At 43.5% G+C, this 19,561-nt stretch overlaps 1 protein-coding gene across 1 annotated transcript in view; it reads left to right on the top strand.

Annotated features, from left to right (window-relative positions):
- LOC126262785 (cytochrome P450 4C1-like) overlaps positions 1 to 19,561 on the top strand; it is a 145,502-nt gene that overhangs the window by 114,864 nt on the left and 11,077 nt on the right. Inside the window, exon 4 of the mRNA XM_049959606.1 lies at positions 1,769 to 1,969. Within this exon, the coding sequence (XP_049815563.1) occupies positions 1,769 to 1,969 (201 nt within the window). The remainder of the gene's footprint in view (positions 1 to 1,768; positions 1,970 to 19,561) is intronic.

The raw sequence follows: 19,561 nt of genomic DNA, 5'->3' as shown, positions 1-19,561 counted from the left end.
GTCTAGAGGGGATGCAACTGTCAGCGTTTGAGAGTTGAACAGTACAGTTATATTACTGGGTAGTGGTAGGACTGGTATCAATCACAATCTGACAGCACTACCTTCATATCAAAGTCATGGATTTTCATAAATTGTCGTTACCTTGAACTATTGATCTGATGACTATCCCATAACATCACATTTAACGTTACAGGGAGTACCATCTCTTTCATTGGTGCACTATGCGATGCTACAGTACAGACTTTGGAAATAGTGGAAACTCAAAGGCTAGAAACAATTCTGTGAGTCCCACTCCAATGGATCACAGAGTTTGTCCGGAAACAGTCGTGCATTCTGGTCCAGTATGTGCTTCATGACTAGTAAGTCTCAGTGTTAGGATGAGTGAGGGGAAACGGATTCTTCTGGAAATGTTAAACTTCCTATGTTCAACATAAGACAGTTATATTTATGTGAGGTAGTACTTAAAAATTCAGTGCTAGTCTCGGCAATAGGTCACATTCTTTTTATAGGAAGGATAGTTCGAATTTAATGTTTAACATATTTCCATCTCACCAAGGTATACCTGTAGTGGAAATCGATATTTGTTAGATGAGAATAATAGGCTCCCACCAAAAGAGTGTGTGGTTACTCTGGTACAGCTGGTAGGGAATCCATTGTTATGAATCTTCGCTACACATAGATGGGAAACTACTGCAATATATATAGTATGAATCTAACATACTGAATTCACCAAGTGGGTCCACTGCTTGAACCTATTGAATCTACTACTTGTACTACTACAACCACTGGTACTCTACCAACTGAGCCACATCCATATGAACTATCATAGGACATTTTTCTATACAAGCACTCATACAATTCATCAGAAATTATTTCTAAATCCCTTGTAAACGTTTGATGTATATGTCGGTCGTTTATGTACAAGTATATGAAAATGCAGAATTCTGGCAGTCCAAATCAAAAGGGCTAATCAGCCATGTCTTGAACCATGTGCAACATTTACAAATACGAGACTTCCATGCTACCTCTGCAAAGCTACAAGCTGTATCCTTGGAAAAGCAACTGTGTGGACAGGAATTGCTTTAGGTTAGATACAAACTGGTGGAAACTTATTTCAAAGTAAATTTCCTTGTTTCCGACGCAAAATTGAAACACTCAATGAAGAATCGAAAAAGTTTCATCCCCTCTGGGTGTCAGAGTCAGTCAAACAAAGATGCATGTGGGATGATGTGAAGTATGCCATTTCCTTATCTTGGCTGTACTGCAAATCGTGACATTCGGTTCCATAGCTGTAGCGATTCTAATAAGTGAACATTCAAAAGTGTCAATAAATGATCTTAATGAAATCTGGTGAGTGTGTAGAAGGGGCAAAATGATACAATACTTATTTTTTTGTTTCTGCCCAATTTCAATTTTAAGTGTAAAACACATCTCAAAACATAATTTGTCATATTACGTTTACAGGGAATATCTTCGAAACGATTATACATAAAAATATTTCTCAAGTAAATGTTGGGGCCCAGCTGTGAGGTATACAACATTGAATGAAGACTCCTTTGCTTAACAACATTTCCTCCTCACACAATTAGATGAGACTTTTACAGTAGGCCACAAGAATTTCTAGCACTCTTGTTCCTCAGTCTATTGTAAGCAAGTGAGTTCAGAAATCTAGTATATATTCACTGTGGTATCACTGTTATATGAGGCAGAAGAGTATTTGTCAATTTGTAACTATACTCAACGTCAAGAGGGATGGGTTTTTTCGCAGGTAGTAACACTTGCCGTTTCTGGCGTCGAGACGACTTCTTGCGCTATGGGCTACGTGCTGTGTGCGCTGGGACTCTACCCAGAGTGGCAGGACCTGGCACAGAGCGAGCTGGATGACTATTTTGGAACTGGGGGCGACTATTTACGATCTGTGACCCCAGCAGACGTCGCCAATCTTAAAGCTATCGACGCCATTATGAAGGTATTTATGGATTTAATTTCCTTGATTTTAACGATTCTTTCCTTATTAATTTCATAGTTAATTTCAGGGTGAGTTTCCTACAATTCTGGAGAATATATTTTACTGTCGATTTTACCATATCTCAACCATACAAAATTAAGCAGTTTATTCACTTATCGTCACAAAACCGTACTTGTTCTTATGTTAGCATTCAGATAAACAAAAAATGAAATTCTTAATGATGCAATGAAGTGTGACTAATTATTAAATTTTCTGTCATTTAATAAAATCACAACTTCATGGAGAATGCTATGACTGTAGCCTATATCATATATTAACTATTCTACAGTATACAAATAACTATAATGAGTCAACCGTAAATGATGTTTCACTTTGAGAATACTGTATGATGGGAAAATCTCTTAACTTCAAATCACGTGTGGAAGTATCGGCCTCGTCACAGTTTCCAGAGACCTTCTACCACGAGAAGAGAATAATCTTTGGAAGGCGCAGAGAGAGTGTAGTGCGATCTGAGTCTTGGTCCCAGGCAGTTGTGTAGTATCCTGCCCACTCGTCTAATATACGGTGCCTAGGAAGTTGTTTTCTCGGATCGCTAGACAACATTTCAAGCAAATCATATTAACGGAGTTTATTATAGTAAGTTGAATTGGCAATACTTTCCCTACTCACAAAGATATGTGGCAAGCAAATGGTGATATGCAAATAATCAATGTCCTTAGGTATACAAGGTGGTCCATTGATCGTGACTGGGCCAAATATCTCACCAAATAAGCGTCAAACGGAAAAACTACAAAGAACAAAACTTGTCTACCTTGAAGGGGGAAACCAGATGGCGCTATGGTTGGCCCGCTAGATGGCGCTGTCATAGGCCAAACGTTTTTTTTAAATAGCATCCCCCATTTTTATTACATATTCGTGTAGTACGTAAGGGAATATGAATGTTTTAGTTGGACCACTTTCTTCTCTTTGTGATAGGTGCTGCTATAATAGTCACAAACATATGGCTCACAATTTTAGACGAACAGTTGCTAACAGGTAGGTTTTTAAATTGAAATACAGAACATAGGTACGTTTCAAAGTAATCATTTCTGAGAACGCATGCTGTTACAGCGTGATTGCCTGTAAACACCACATTAATGCAATAAATGCTCAAAATGATGTCCGTAAACCTCAATGCATTTGGCAATACGTGTAACGACATTCCTCTCAACAGCGAGTAGTTCGGCTTCCGTAATGTTCGCACATGCATTGACAATGCGCTGACGCATGTTGTCAGGCGTTGTTGGTGGATCACGATAGCAAATATTCTTCAACTTTCCCCACAGAGAGTCAGCATAAAATGCCCCATTTAAATTGTCATCGATAAAACTGGGGCTAATTATCCTTCCTCCCATAATGCCGCACCATACATTAACCCTCCAAGGTCGCTGATGTTCCACTTGTCGCAGCCATCGTGGATTTTCCGTTGCCCAATAGCGCATATTATGCCAGTTTATGTTACCGCTGTTGGTGAATGACGCTTCGTCGCTAAACAGAAAGCGGGCAAAAAATCTGTCATCGTCCCGTAATTTCTCTTGTGCCCCATGGCAGAACTGTACACGACGTTCAAAGTCGTCGCCATGCAATTCCTGGTGCATAGAAATGTGGTACGGGTGCAATCGATGTTGATGTAACATTCGCAACACCGACGTTTTTGAGATTCCCGATTATCGCGAAATTTGTCTGCTACTGATGTGCGGATTAGCCGCGACAGCAGCTAAAACACCTACTTGGGCATCATCATTTGTTACAGCTCGTGGCTGACGTTTCACATGCGGCTGAACACTTCCTCTTTCCTTAAATAACGTAACTATCCAGCGAACGGCCCAGACATTTGAATGATGACGTCCAGGATACCGAGCAACATACATAGCACACGCCCGTTGGGCATTTTGATTACAATAGCCATACATCAACACGATATCGACCTTTTCCGCAATTGGTAAACGGACCATTTTAACACGGGTAATGTATTACGAAGCAAATAATTTACGCACCGGCGGAATGTTACGTGATACCACGTACTTATACGTTTGTGACTATTACAGCGCCATCTATCACAAAGCGGAAAAAGTGGTCCAACTAAAACATTCATATTTCTTGACGTACTACACGAATATGTAATAAAAAATGGGGATTCCTATTTTAAAAAAAGGAGTTTATATCCGTTTGACCAATGGCAGCGCCATCTAGCGGGCCAGCCATAGCGCCATCTGGTTTCCCCCTTCAAGCTAGACGAGTTTCGTTCTTTGTAGTTTTTTCGTTTGACGCCTATTTAATGACAAATTTGGCCCGGTCACTACCAATGGACCACCCTGTATGCAAGTTCAATGAAAGCAAAATAATTCAGTTCATAACTCACTGCTGTACCGCTTGTATGAAGACTCGTCTTCCACTCCGGCCGCGGTTAGGCGGCGTGGCGCTTATATTCTCTTCAGGTAGATGCCGTTCTTGTCTTGTCTCGGCTGACGTCGCCTCACAGCCTTCTCTGCTCTTCAGTTCTTCATCGTCGTGCCGGCGCTTGTCGTTACGGCGGAACATTCCTCCCCCCCCTCCCACCCCTTTTCCTCTCCTCCCCCCCCCCCCACCCCCCATGCGACGGACAGTCCCGTCGTCGTGTAGGGAGAGCGACACCGGCGGAGTAGGCAGGAGTGTGGGAGCTTCGATGAGCTGGAAGCCGTGGCTGCAAGGGACTTCAAGCTTCCGGCCGTACCACGCCAAGCGGCTTTCGTTCTGGCGCAAAAGCCCCCCGAAATAAGACCAGAAGGGTAGGCGTGCACCTCCTGAGGTCAACAACCAGATGTGGAAGGCGTCGGCTGCTGCAGTGTGGGCGGGCCCAGCTCCACCGGTAGGACGAGAGGAGGCGAAGGCTCCGTCACCATGGGGTCATCCCGTGGTGTCGTGGTGACTCCCTCTGTCTGCTGCTGTGCCCGCGGTGTCCCCGGATTCCATGAATCTGGGGGAAGAGACACAGAAGGATCACCGTGCACATGGCAGTGGCGATGTTGATTGTGATGGCGCTGCATTCCGTCTGGACCTGAAATGAGATACAGGCAAGCGCCAAGTCGACAGACGATCTCGCCCCGCACCCACCGACTGCTGCCACTAAAAACCCTGCGCTGTGGAGCGATACTTGCGGCCTTCCTTGGGCGCCGGAGCGGGGGTTGAGGAGGGTGGAGCATTGTCCGAAGGCTGCGGCCGTGAAGCAATCCTGCCGGCGATGGTCCATCTCGTGGGTGTGAATGATAGGGGGCGAGAAACAGTTTGTGGCGTTCGCTGTGTTATTCAGTGGTTTGGTATTTAACTAATTTGTAAACGAAAATGATAACCTTACTTTATTACAGTGAGTAATTACTAAATAATTTTTCTCCCAGCTAAAGATTTGGTCAAGTTGCTAAAGAACTACAACTTAACGTTGTGTTAAAGTGTTGTCTGTAAGTTGTGTGTCACTAAATCACAGGTCATACAACAGATTCTATACAACTGTTGATTATGATGGAAACAGTTATATTCAGCAAAATGATCATTAAAATCACCGAATATCAGCCGCGCACAACACTGACGTATGTTACCTGAAACACAACTCGTGCGTAATTAATTTCGGCTCCATACATCAGCTAGAAAAGATTGTTATATGGATCGTGCTATGAGCACTGTTTTTAAAGAACCAATCTGATTCGAATTATTTTCATTAAAATGAGTTCGGGACCACCGGTGCACATTTATTTTTACACATTTTTATTGTTGTTGTTGTCTTCAGTCCTGATACTGGTTTGATGCAGCTCTCCACGCTACTCTATCCTGTGAAACCTTCTTCATCTCCCAGTACCTACTGCAACCTACATCCTTCTGAATCTGCTCAGTGTATTCATCTCTTGGTCTCCCTCTACGATTTTTACCCTCCACGCTGCCCTCCAATGCTAAATTTGCGATCCCTTGATGCCTCAAAACATGTCCTACCAACCGATCCCTTCTTCTAGTCAAGTTGTGCCACAAACTCCTCTTCTCCCCTATTCTATTCAATACCTCCTCATTAGTTTTGTGATCTACCCATCTAATCTTCAGCATTCTTCTGTAGCACCACATTTCGAAAGCTTCTATTCTCTTCTTGTCCAAACTATTTATCGTCCACGTTTCACTTCCATACATGGCTACACTCCATACAAATACTTTCAGAAACGACTTCCTGACACTAAAATCTATAGCGATGTTAACAAATTTCTCTTCTTCAGAAACGCTTTCCTTGCCATTGCCAGTCTACATTTTATATCCTCTCTACTTCGACCATCATCAGTTATTTTGCTCCCCAAATAGCAAAACTCCTTTACTTTAAGTGTCACATTTCCTAATATAATTCCCTCAGCATCGCCCGACTTAATTCGACTACATTCCATTATCCTCGTTTTGCTTTTGTTGATGTTCATCTTATATCCTCCTTTCAAGACACTGTCCATTCCGTTCAACTGCTCTTCCAAGTCCTTTGCTGTCTCTGACAGAATTACAAAGTCATCGGCGAACCTCAACGTCTTTATTTCTTCTCCATGGACTTTAATACCTACTCCGAATTTTTCCTTTTTTTCCTTTACTGCTTGCTCAATATACAGATTGAATAACATCGGGGACAGTTTACAACCCTGTCTCACTCCCTTCCCAACCACTGCTTCCCTTTCATGCCCCTCGACTCTTATAACTGCCATCTGGTTTCTGTACAAATTGTAAATAGCCTTTCGCTCCCTGTATTTAACCCCTGCCACCTTCAGAATTTGAAAGAGAGTATTCCAGTCAACATTGTCAAAAGCTTTCTCTAAGTCTACAAATGCTAGAAATGTAGGTTTGCCTTTCCTTAATCTATTTTCTAAGATAAGTCGTAGGGTCAGTATTGCCTCACGTGTTCCAACATTTCTGCAGAATCCAAACTGATCTTCCCCGAGGTCGGCTTCTACCAGTTTTTCCATTCGTCTGTAAAGAGTTCGCGTTAGTATTTTGCAGCCGTGACTTATTAAACTGATAGTTCGGTAATTTTCACATCTGTCAACACCTGCTTTTCTTGGGATTGGAATTATTATATTCTTCTTGAAGTCTGAGGGTATTTCGCCTGTCTCATACATCTTGCTCACCAGATGGTAGAGTTTTGCCAGGACCGGCTCTCCCAAGGCCGTCAGTAGTTCGAATGGAATGTTGTCTACTCCCGGGGCCTTGTTTCGACTCAGGTCTTTCAGTGCTCTGTCAAAGTTTTCACGCAGTATCGTATCTCCCATTTCATCTTCATCTACATCCTCTTCCATTTCCATAATGTTGTCCTCAAGTACATCGCCCTTGTATAGACCCTCTATATACTCCTTCCACGTTTCTGCCTTCCCTTCTTTGCTTAGAATTGGGTTTCCATCTGAGCTCTTGATATTCATACAAGTGGCTCTCTTTTCTCCAAAGGTCTCTTTAATTTTCCTGTTGGCAGTATCTATCTTACCATAGTGAGATAAGCCTCTACATCCTTACATTTGTCCTTGCACTTCCTGTCGATCTCATTTTTGAGACGTTTGTATTTCCTTTTGCCTGCTTCATTTATTGCGGTTTTATATTTTCTCCTTTCATCAATTAAATTCAATATTTCTTCTGTTACCCAAGGATTTCTACTAGCCCTCGTCTTTTTACCTACTTGATCCTCTGCTGCCTTCACTACTTCATCCCTGAGAGCAACCCATTCTTCTTCTACTGTATTTCTTTCCCCCATTCCTGTCAATTGTTCCCTTATGCTCTCCCTGAAACTCTGTACAACCTCTGGTTTAGTCAGTTTATCCAGGTCCCATCTCCTTAAATTCCCACCTTTTTATTTTTATTACCTTCGCCATTTATGTCTGCAGAGTTGCGTAATTTGAATTTGCCGCTGAGATAATTGTTAAGATGGTGGCAGACAATTGATAGAGACTTTCTATTGTTAGAGTAAATTTCCTTTTATCATGATAAGTATTTGAACTGCTTATTAAACTTTACTTTCATATTATGCACAATTTAGACTAATTTTCATCAAGCAAACCTGTGACATTTTCATAAGAAAAACAGATAAAAACGTGATACAAATCGCTGTCATCAATGGCTGTGCTCCTTGCAGCGGAAAGAAATAATTAACACAGATAATGCTTATTGAGAGAGGAATTAAAGTTACAAGTAATTACTCACTTACATTTGTAATAATAATGAAATTTATTCTCAAGTAATAATTAACAAATAATTACAATTTCTTAACAGACCTCAGTTTGATCTGCGTCTTGCGTCCGCAGCCTACAAAAGCCAACCAACAAAACGTAAAAACAAAGGAAGACAAAAGCAGGTCATAAAAGGAATTTACAATTATCATTGTCTTTGTATGATACACATCGATATGTCCAATGACATCATAAAATATTATATAAATAATTAATATTTATTATCGTTTTATTTCATTGTTTTTTCATATGTCGGATAGATAATGTTTATAACTGTTAGAGGCATAATTTCCTCTCGTCGCACTGTAGCTAAAATTTATCTCGTGAATGTTACAAGTTGCTGTGCTTGATGCCTGGTGTGTGCGGAACGAAGTTTGGCCATCTGCTGCTTAAAGGTTCAGACAAAACCTTCCGCTTCGCCGTTTGATTGTAGATGGTACGATGCACTAGTTAGACATTGTATGCCATTGCGTTCATAGAATGTTTCAAATTCATTTGACGTGAACTGAAGGCCGTTGCTTGACACTAAGACTTCAGGTAAACCTTCGAGGCAAAAAATAGAGGACAACACCTGAATTGTGCTACGTGACGTTGTCGAGTTCTTCGTCTTCTTCTTTCTTGGCTCTACAGCTCATGATGAGCCCTGGCCTCTTCTACAATTTCCCTCCGTCTCTCTCGGTCCTTTGCCAACACTCTCCAGTTTCTGTAGCCCATCTTCCTAAGATCTTCGATTACTCCATCTTCCCACCTGGCTCTTGGTCGACCATGTCCTCTCTGCCCTCCTAGCTTCCTTGTAATATTCTTTTTGGTACTTCTGTATCATTCATGCGAGCCACATGTCCCTCCCACCTCAGTCTGGATGATTTCACTATCCTTCTGATGGGTTGGTCTTTGTATATGATATACAACTCAAGATCGTATCTCCTCCTCCATCTTCCTCTTTCACAGATTGGGCCGATAATTCTTTTAAGTACCTTTCTTTCAAATGCACCCAGTGTTTCAATATCTTTAGTTGTTAATGTCCAGGCTTCAGAGGCATATGTAAGCACCGGTCGTATAAGTGATTTATACATACTTAATTTCGTAGTACGAGTCAGGAACCTTGAGGTTAGAAGTCTTGTTAGGGCAAAATAGGCTCTGTTGGCTAATATTAATCTCTGCTTAATTTCATAGGAGGTATCATTTGGATGTGTTACTGTCGAGCCCAGGTACTTGAAATGTTCAACTCCTTCAAATGTATAATTGCTCATTGTTATTGCATTTGGAATATTTTGTCTATGTGCTTTTCCAGCTGCCATATATTTTGTGTTTTGTTCATTAATAATTAACCCCATGTTCCTACTGGCCTGTTCGAGAGCTGTAAATGTCTCTTCCATTGCTTTTTGGGTTCTTGCTATTATATCTATGTCATCTGCGTAGGCCAGTATCTGCACTGATTTATAGAAGATCATTCCCCTATTCAGAAGGTTTGCTTTTGTCATCACCTTCTCCAGGGCGGGTCGTGCGGCTTTAACCGAGCGGTCTTAGGCGCTGCAGTCGCGCACTGTTCGGTTGGTCCCGGCGGAGGTTCGAGTCCTCCCTCGGGCATGGGTGTGTATGTTTGTCCTTAGGATAATTTCGGTTAAGTAGTGTGTAAACTTAGGGACTAATGACCTTAGCAGTTAAGTCCCATAATGTTTCACACACATTTGAACATTTTTTTCTCCAGGGCGGCATTAGAGAGAAGGCATGCCAATGCATCGCCTTGTCGCGACTCCATTTTTGATACTCAATGTATTGGACATCATTCCTCCTATTCTTACACTACCTTGTGTTTCGCTCATTGTCATTCTCACCACCCTTACCAACTTTCTAGAGATCCCCAGTTCATCTAAAGCTTGATATAACAGCTCCCTATTTATGCTATCACAAGCTGCTTTGAAATCTATAAAGAGGTGATGCGTGCCAACTCCGTATTCGTTTGTTTTTTCCAGGATTTGTCTTAAGGTGAATATTTGATCTATAGTTGACTTCCCAGGAAGGAATCCGCATTGCACAGAAAAAGGAAACTTGCTATACGAGTCAACCACAATCAACCAACGAGTATTCCAAAAAGATCCCGCAAAGTCTCTGTGCACACATTGCCGTCGTGATTGCGACTTTGGCCGAGCAGAGAATGTTTGTGGAGGAGCGGACTGGTTTTCCCCAACTGCGTTACACTGTGACGTCATCTGTTCTATTTGGGTTCCATGCCCCGATAAGTACAGTGTCGACGCGCTAACTGTTTCGTATGGACCCCCCAGTGTCCTTGGTGTAACTGCAACACTTCCTTTTGCAAACTTTAGTGATCAACACCCATGACTGTTCACTTTAATTTTTAACAAGAATCACACCCGTCTGTACAGCGAGGCTATGCCGAAGTGCAAAGCATCGGCGCAGTACAGAGTTCTTTATGCTATGCAAGGAACGAGGCCAAGAGGTGCGAATGTATCTTAACAAAATGTTCAAATACCAATCAGCTTGCGCGGCCTGTGCAATTTTCTTATAGTTCAGCGGAAAAGATTGAAGCAATTCAGAATCTTGAGTATCGATGTGACAACAAGATGCAGCAGAAGCGTTGAAGTCTGTATCAGGGTCAATCAGAAGACGTGAAAGTGCATCCGCATTACCATGTTGAGCTGTCAGACGATACATAATCTCGTACTGGAATTGAGACTACAATAAAGCCCATCTTTGCAATTGTTATGCAGTTCGTACAGGAACCGGTTTCGTCAGATGAAACAGGGACTGCAATGGCTTGTGATCCGCTACTAACAAGGGAACCTCCCCATCGCACCCCCCTCAGATTTAGTTATAAGTTGGCACAGTGGATAGGCCTTGAAAAACTGAACACAGATCAATTGAGAAAACAGGAAGAAGTTGTGTGGAACTGTGAAAAAATAAGCAAAATATACAAACTGAGTAGTCCATGGGCTACATAGGTCAACATCAAGGAGAATGTGAGCTCAGGAGCGCCGTGGTCCCATGGTAGCGTCAGCAGCTGCAGAAGGAGAGGTCCTTGGTTCAAGTCTTCCCACGAGTGAAAATTTTACTTTCTTTATTTTTGCATAGTTATTATCTGTCCGTTCGTTCATTGACGTCTCTGTTCACTGTAATAAGTTTAGTGTCTGTGTTTTGCGACCGCATCGCAAAACCGTGCGATTAGTAGACGAAAGGACGTGCCTCTTCAATTGGAACCGAAAACATTTGATCGCAAGGTCATAGATCAACCGATTCCTCCACAGGAAAACACATCTGATATATTCTATACGACACTGGTGACGGCATGTGCGTCACATGACAGGAATATGTTGTCGACCCACCTAACTTGTACACTTGGCGAATGGGTAAAAAGATTCTTCTACCTTGCCCGATTTATGTTTTCTTGTGGATGTGATAATCACTCCCAAAAAAGTGATGAAAACATAAGAGTTTGTCACATAAACTGAAAATAAAAAATTAAAGTTTTTACTCGATGGAAGATTTGAACCAAGGACCTTTCGTTCTGCAGCTGCTCACGTTACCACGAGACCACAGCGCTCCTGCGTTCCTAGTGTCCTTGATGTTGCCTACCTTCCCATGAGCTACTCAGTTTGTATATTTTGCTTATTTTTTCACAGTTCCACACAACTTCTTCCTGTTTTCTCAATTGATCTGTGTTCAGTTTTTCAAGGCCTATCCACTGTGCCAACTTATAACTAAATCTGAGGGGGGTGCGATGGGGAGGTTCCCTTGTCAGTAGGATCTTCTACCATACAAACAGTGGAGGAATTTGGTAACACCATACTTGATAGCCAAAGCCTCTTTCTCAATTTGTGAATAGTTACACTGAGCTTTGCACAGCACTTTTGTTGCGAAAGCAAGAGGCCTGTATTTATCACCAATTCTGTGCGAAAAAACTGCACTGATTCCGTAAGAGGAAGCGTTAATTTGCAATACAACTGGTTTGTCAGGATCAAAGTAAACTAAGCGTCGACCACTGAGTAATTCATCTTTTTTTGAATCGGTGCTTGGCTCTCATCTCTGCACCAAAGGGGACATTCTTGCTGCACAAGCGATACGATGGAGCTGCGATTTGTGCAGCGCTCGACAGGAACCTAATATAGTAGTTCATTTTCCCTAAGACTGGCTGCAATTATGGGACATTGCGAGGAACTGGCAAATCTCGTATGGCTAACAAATACGACTGAAGAGGATGTACACCTTGACCGTATTTGACTTGCCGAAGATACTGCAACTCAGGTTTAAAAAGATCACATTTGTCTAGTCTACACTTTAGTCCTGCATCAGATAACACACGAAACAAAGTACACAAATTTGCAATATGATCTTTAGGTGTACGACCTGCTGAGACAATACCGTCCAAATAGCTTTAACAGTGTGGCACTTGAGGAGTCAGCTGATGCAAATACGAGGTGTGGCTAGAAAAAAACCGGACTAGTACTGGTGAAACAATAAAACGAACGCAATAAGGCTGAAAGTCGCGTGGCCTGTCACGTGACTCTCGCTCCGCCTACTGCTCGAGTTTCATCTGCCTCCTGCACTCAGTCTGCCCGTGGCGTCTGTTTTAAGTAGTTGACGTTTTGTCTGTGCGTCGGAAAATGTTGAGTGTACAGAAAGAACAGCGTGTTAACATCAAATTTTGTTTCAAACTAGGAAAATCTGCAAGTGAAACGTCTGTAATGTTACAACAAGTGTACGGCGATGATTGTTTATCGCGAACACAAGTGTTTGAGTGGTTTAAACGATTTAAAGATGGCCGCGAAGACACCAGTGATGACACTCGCACTGGCAGACCATTGTCAGCAAAAACTGATGCAAACATTGAAAAAATCGGTAAACTTGTTCGACAAGATCGCCGTTTAACAATCAGAGCAGTGTCTGAGTTAACAGGAGTTGACAAGGAAAGTGTTAGGCAGATTCTTCATGAAAGTTTCAACATGAACAAAGTGTGTTCCAAAATGGTTCCAAAGTGTCTCACAATTGAACAGAAGGAACGCCGAAGAATGATTTGTTCTGACATCCTGGAAAACATTGAAAGTGATCCCACCTTCTTACAAAATGTTATTACTTGCGATGAATCGTGGTTTTTTACTTACGATCCCGAAACTAAACGCCAATCGATGCTTTGGAAAACTCCTGGTTCTCCACGACAAAAAAAAGCACGAATGTCAAAATCGAAATTCAAGGCAATGATGATTGTTGTTTTTGACATCAAAGGGATTGTGCACATTGATTGGGTACCAGAGGGACAAACAGTGAATCAGCATTACTACATTAGCGTCCTGGCTACCCTACGTGAGCGAGTACGGAGAAAACGGAACGATTTGTGGAGAAAAAAGTCATGGATCCTTCACCAAGGTAATGCCCCAGCTCACAGTGCGTTGTCAGTGAAGACGTTTTTGGCAAAACACAACATTCCCATCTTAGATCATCCACCCTACTCACCTGATTTGGCCCCCTGTGACTTTTTTTCTTTTCCCTAAAGTCAAGTCAGCTTTGAAACGAACTAGATTTGAGACTGTTGAAGCAGTAAAAGAAAAAGCGACGGAAGTAATGTATGGACTTACCGAAAATGATCTGCAGCATTGCTATGAACAGTGGAAAATTCGTATGGAGCGGTGTAGAGACCGAGGAGGAGAGTACATTGAAGGAGATAACATGAAATTGTAAATAAATGTTTTTTCCAGCATCAGTCCGGTTTTTTTCTAGCCGCACCTCGTACCGTTGGAAAATGGAGGGTGCGGAAGCACTACCAAACGGCAAACGCAAATCTTTAAACAAGCCTTAATGAGTATTACTACACACACTTTTTGAGATTATTCACCGATCGGTGTTTGAAGACACACTTCGCCCAAATCAATTTTTGAGATGTAGCGACCAGTGCCTGATCTGTCCATGAGATCCTCTGGGCATGGCAATACGTAAGTATCAATTACAGTTTGTGGGTTGACCATAGACTTAAAGTCAATACAGAGGAGAATGCGACCTGAAGGTTTGGGATCCAAAACCAGTGGACTTGCCACCTGACAAGCTTGTATGGGTGCAATAGCCCCGATGTCTTGCAATTCCGACTTCGTCCCATAATGCAATTGGAACAGTTATGGACCGGTAATATTTCGGCTGAGCATTGTCTTTCACAGTAATATGTGCAACAAAATTGTTAGCCTTGTCTCAACCTTCAGAAAAGAGTTCCAGGAATTCTTTCAGTAAGCTTTTGTATGGAATGTAGACACTGACAACACATTGTCCCGAATGCTAAAGCCCAACAAATCAAATGAAACAAGACGAAATATGTTCTCACAATCGCGTGATTGTAGCACCATAAAAGTCACTGTTCATGTATGCGAGCAATACATGGCAGGTAAAGTGTATTTTCCAAGAATGGGAATGTCTTGTTCATTGTAAGCCGTCAGGTACATGCCAGTTTTAGAAAGGCATGGGGAGCCTAACATTTCTTGTGAGAGACGATTCAGCAGTGTAACAGAGGCACCCATGTCCAACTGAAATTTAACACGTTTCTCACAAAGAAGCAAATGTTTGTTGGACTGGCGCAGCACTGACGAAATTGCTCGCTTGCTAGTTTTGCTAATGCCTGTTGCAGACTTTGAAGATACTGCATTAACGTCATGGACCTTGTGACTAGATTTTTGTGAGTGGGACAAATTCCTATGGTTGTTCCACTTCAAACATACGGATTGTACATGTCCTTTCTTGCCACAAGTATAACACTGTGCTTGTAGGGAGGGGCAGTCTTGGCATTTGTGCTGTAAATAACACCGAGGGCATGACGTACTTCCGTTCGCCTGTGTAGCTACCTGTTTAGCGAGCTGCTTACACGGCATGGAGAGTTATTACGTGGTGTGGCGAGAGCAGGCTGCCGCCGCCAAATGGGCCAGTCGCAAACAAGGGCTCAACCCAACAAATTGCTGGCTGCTCAGATTTATCATCCGACAGGGCACCTGAACCTTATTGATCTAGTATTTTCACTACTTGCTCAAATAATGGATCAGACAGTTTCAAAATCTGTTCTCTGAGTTTCACATCAGTTACATTGTACACGATGGCATCATGCAACGTAACATCTGAATACAAAGTACCACATGCACATTTGAATTTGCATTTCCTCGTAATACCCTGAAAAGCTTTTACCCACTCGCATTAAGTTTGTTCTGACCGTTTTTTTGCAATTAAAGAATTGATACCTGGCTGCTACCATATTCACTTGTTGGTCATAATAGTTAGCTAGCGAATCTACAACCTGATCATACGAAAGCTCACTTGGATGGCGTTAGGTAATAACTTCTGTAGGAGGTGGAACACTTCACTTCGTACTGTACACGAGAAATGGGGGAGTTTCACAGTACCTGGTACATTGTGAGCAATTATATAGGCTTAAAACTTTTGCAACCACAACCACTCAAGCCATCCCTTGTCTTGTTCATGAAACTGGCGAAAAGATATTTACTTGGTCTGGAACTGAAATATCTGCATTAGCTGCATTGCATCTAATACTCGCAGCTGTGGAGCCTGAGCAGGGGCTCGGATAGGTGAGGTCAGCATGTTGAACAACAGCCACCTGAAACCACTGATTAGCAAGAACACAATCAGAGACTGCAAGTAAACACCTCTGCAAAAAAAGGCAAGAGAGAATTAAGGCGCCAGCAGAACTCAAAAGAAAATTCCGTGGCTGCGAAGCATTGGATTCTTCTTATAACTCATCGCCAGTGTAGTATCCTGCCCACTAACCTAATATAGCGTGCCTAGGAAACTGTTTCCTCGGATCGCTAGACAACAATTCAAGCGAATCATGTTAATGGAGTTTATTACAGTAAGTGGAATTGATAATACTTAACTTTGTGTATTCACAAAGGTATGTTGCAAGCAAATGGCGACATGAAAATAATCAAGGTCCTTCGGTATACACACGTTCAATGCAAGCAAAACATTTCAGTTCATAAGTCACTGCTGTAGCGTTTGTATGACAGCTCGTCTTCCACTCGTGACATGGCTAGGTGGCGCAGTGCATCCCCGCCCCCCTCCCTCCCACAGTGGTCTCAGTGTGACACTTGCCACAAGCTGCAATTTTTCCCTTCTTTAAGCTACATTATTACTGTTAAGGCCTGCCATCCTAATACTTTATATAGACCGTAGTGCTCCACACAAGCCCGCATCTCGTGGTCGTGCGGTAGCGTTCTCGCTTCCCACGCCCGGGTTCCCGGGTTCGATTCCCGGCGGGGTCAGGGATTTTCTCTGCCTCGTGATAGCTGGGTGTTGTGTGCTGTCCTTAGGTTAGTTAGGTTTAAGTAGTTCTAAGTTCTAGGGTACTTATGACCACAGCAGTTGAGTCCCATAGTGCTCAGAGCCATTTGAACAATTTTTTTTTTTTTTTTTTTTTTGCTCCACACAAACCTATTAGATTGTACCCATGGCCACCACTCACAGCATAATTGCACTAGCAGTTGTGGCCTTGTGCACAGTTGCCCATGCAGCATCACGTGGAGGTGAGTCTGCGTAGAGTTCTTTTGACTGCACTTTGGTATCATCTTTTATTTACGTACATCAATTATACTTTTTTTTTTTTGCAGAAAAGACAGGAATTTGGAAGTAGTAAATTGTAAATTTATACACTCCTGGAAATGGAAAAAAGAACACATTGACACCGGTGTGTCAGACCCACCATACTTGCTCCGGACACTGCGAGAGGGCTGTACAAGCAATGATCACACGCACGGCACAGCGGACACACCAGGAACCGCGGTGTTGGCCGTCGAATGGCGCTAGCTGCGCAGCATTTGTGCACCGCCACCGTCAGTGTCAGCCAGTTTGCCGTGGCATACGGAGCTCCATTGCAGTCTTTAACACTGGTAGCATGCCGCGACAGCGTGGACGTGAACCGTATGTGCAGTTGACGGACTTTGAGCGAGGGCGTATAGTGGGCATGCGGGAGGCCGGGTGGAGGTACCGCCGAATTGCTCAACACGTGGGGCGTGAGGTCTCCACAGTACATCGATGTTGTCGCCAGTGGTCGGCGGAAGGTGCACGTGCTCGTCGACCTGGGACCGGACCGCAGCGACGCACGGATGCACGCCAAGACCATAGGATCCTACGCAGTGCCGTAGGGGACCGCACCGCCACTTCCCAGCAAATTAGGGACACTGTTGCTCCTGGGGTATCGGCGAGGACCATTCGCAACCGTCTCCATGAAGCTGGGCTACGGTCCCGCACACCGTTAGGCCGTCTTCCGCTCACGCCCCAACATCGTGCAGCCCGCCTCCAGTGGTGTCGCGACAGGCGTGAATGGAGGGACGAATGGAGACGTGTCGTCTTCAGCGATGAGAGTCGCTTCTGCCTTGGTGCCAACGATGGTCGTATGCGTGTTTGGCGCCGTGCAGGTGAGCGCCACAATCAGGACTGCATACGACCGAGGCACACAGGGCCAACACCCGGCATCATGGTGTGGGGAGCGATCTCCTACACTGGCCGTACACCACTGGTGATCGTCGAGGGGACACTGAATAGTGCACGGTACATCCAAACCGTCATCGAACCCATCGTTCTACCATTCCTAGACCGGCAAGGGAACTTGCTGTTCCAACAGGTCAATGCACTTCCGCATGTATCCCGTGCCACCCAACGTGCTCTAGAAGGTGTAAGTCAACTACCCTGGCCAGCAAGATCTCCGGATCTGTCCCCCATTGAGCATGTTTGGGACTGGATGAAGCGTCGTCTCACGCGGTCTGCACGTCCAGCACGAACGCTGGTCCAACTGAGGCGCCAGGTGGAAATGGCATGGCAAGCCGTTCCACAGGACTACATCCAGCATCTCTACGATCGTCTCCATGGGAGAATAGCAGCCTGCATTGCTGCGAAAGGTGGATATACACTGTACTAGTGCCGACATTGTGCATGCTCTGTTGCCTGTGTCTATGTGCCTGTGGTTCTGTCAGTGTGATCATGTGATGTATCTGACCCCAGGAATGTGTCAATAAAGTTTCCCCTTCCTGGGACAATGAATTCACGGTGTTCTTATTTCAATTTCCAGGAGTGTAGTATAATTGAAGAAGGGAATAAAGCAAGACAGGAAAGAATAGATATAGATACCCGTTCACCAACACCACCTGAGAAAAGGGACTTGTCACTGAACTCCAAGATCAGTGTTTGCATGTGGTCCTGCCCATTATGTCAATTATCCACAAGAACATCCCTCTTCGGAAAACTCGATTTGTTCAGTCCATGCAGATCTAACCTATGTCAGAGGTGGTTGTTTGAGTGCTGTGTCAGCTGATGTCTGTAAGGTTATATAGCAACTACTACTATTAGGTTCGTTAGTAAACAAATTATGCATGGTTTTGGAACATCTACATACATCTACATACATACTCCGCAACCCACCATACGGTGCGTGGCGGAGGGTACCTCGTACCACAACTAGCATCTTCTCTCCCTGTTCCACTCCCAAATAGAACGAGCGAAAAATGACTGCCTATATGCCTCTGTACGAGCCCTAATCTCTCTTATCTTATCTTTGTGGTCTTTCCGCGAAATGTAAGTTGGCGGCAGTAAAATTGTACTGCAGTCAGCCTCAAATGCTGGTTCTCTAAATTTCCTCAGTAGTGATTCACGAAAAGAACGCCTCCTTTCCTCTAGAGACTCCACCCGAGTTCCTGAAGCATTTACGTAACACTCGCGTGATGATCAAACCTACCAGTAACAAATCTAGCAGCCCGCCTCTGAATTGCTTCTATGTCCTCCCTCAATCCTACCTGATAGGGATCCCAAACGCTCGAGCAGTACTCAAGAATAGGTCGTATGAGTGTTTTATAAGCGGTCTCCTTTACAGATGAACCACATCTTCGCAAAATTCTACCAATGAACCGAAGACGACTATCCACCTTCCCCACAACTGCCATTACATGCTTGTCCCACTTCATATCGCTCTACAATGTTACGCCCAAATATTTAATCGACGTGACTGTGTCAAGCGCTACACTACTGATGGAGTATTCAAACATTACGGGATTCTTTTTCCTATTCATCTGCATTAATTTACATTTATCTATATTTAGAGTTAGCTGCCATTCTTTACACCAATCACAAATCCTGTCCAAGTCATCTTGTATCCTCCTACAGTCACTCAACGACGACACATTCCCGTACACCACAGCATCATCAGCAAACAGCCGTACATTGCTGTCCCCCCTATCCAAAAGATCATTTATGTAGATAGAAAACAACAGCGGACTTACCACACTTCCCTGGGGCACTCCAGATGATACCCTCACCTCCGATGAACACTCACCATCGAGGACAACATACTGGGTTCTATTAC

Source organism: Schistocerca nitens, chromosome 6, assembly GCF_023898315.1.
Source record: "Schistocerca nitens isolate TAMUIC-IGC-003100 chromosome 6, iqSchNite1.1, whole genome shotgun sequence".
Lineage (NCBI taxonomy): Eukaryota > Metazoa > Arthropoda > Insecta > Orthoptera > Acrididae > Schistocerca > Schistocerca nitens.
This window is presented reverse-complemented; position numbering and strand designations above follow the sequence as displayed.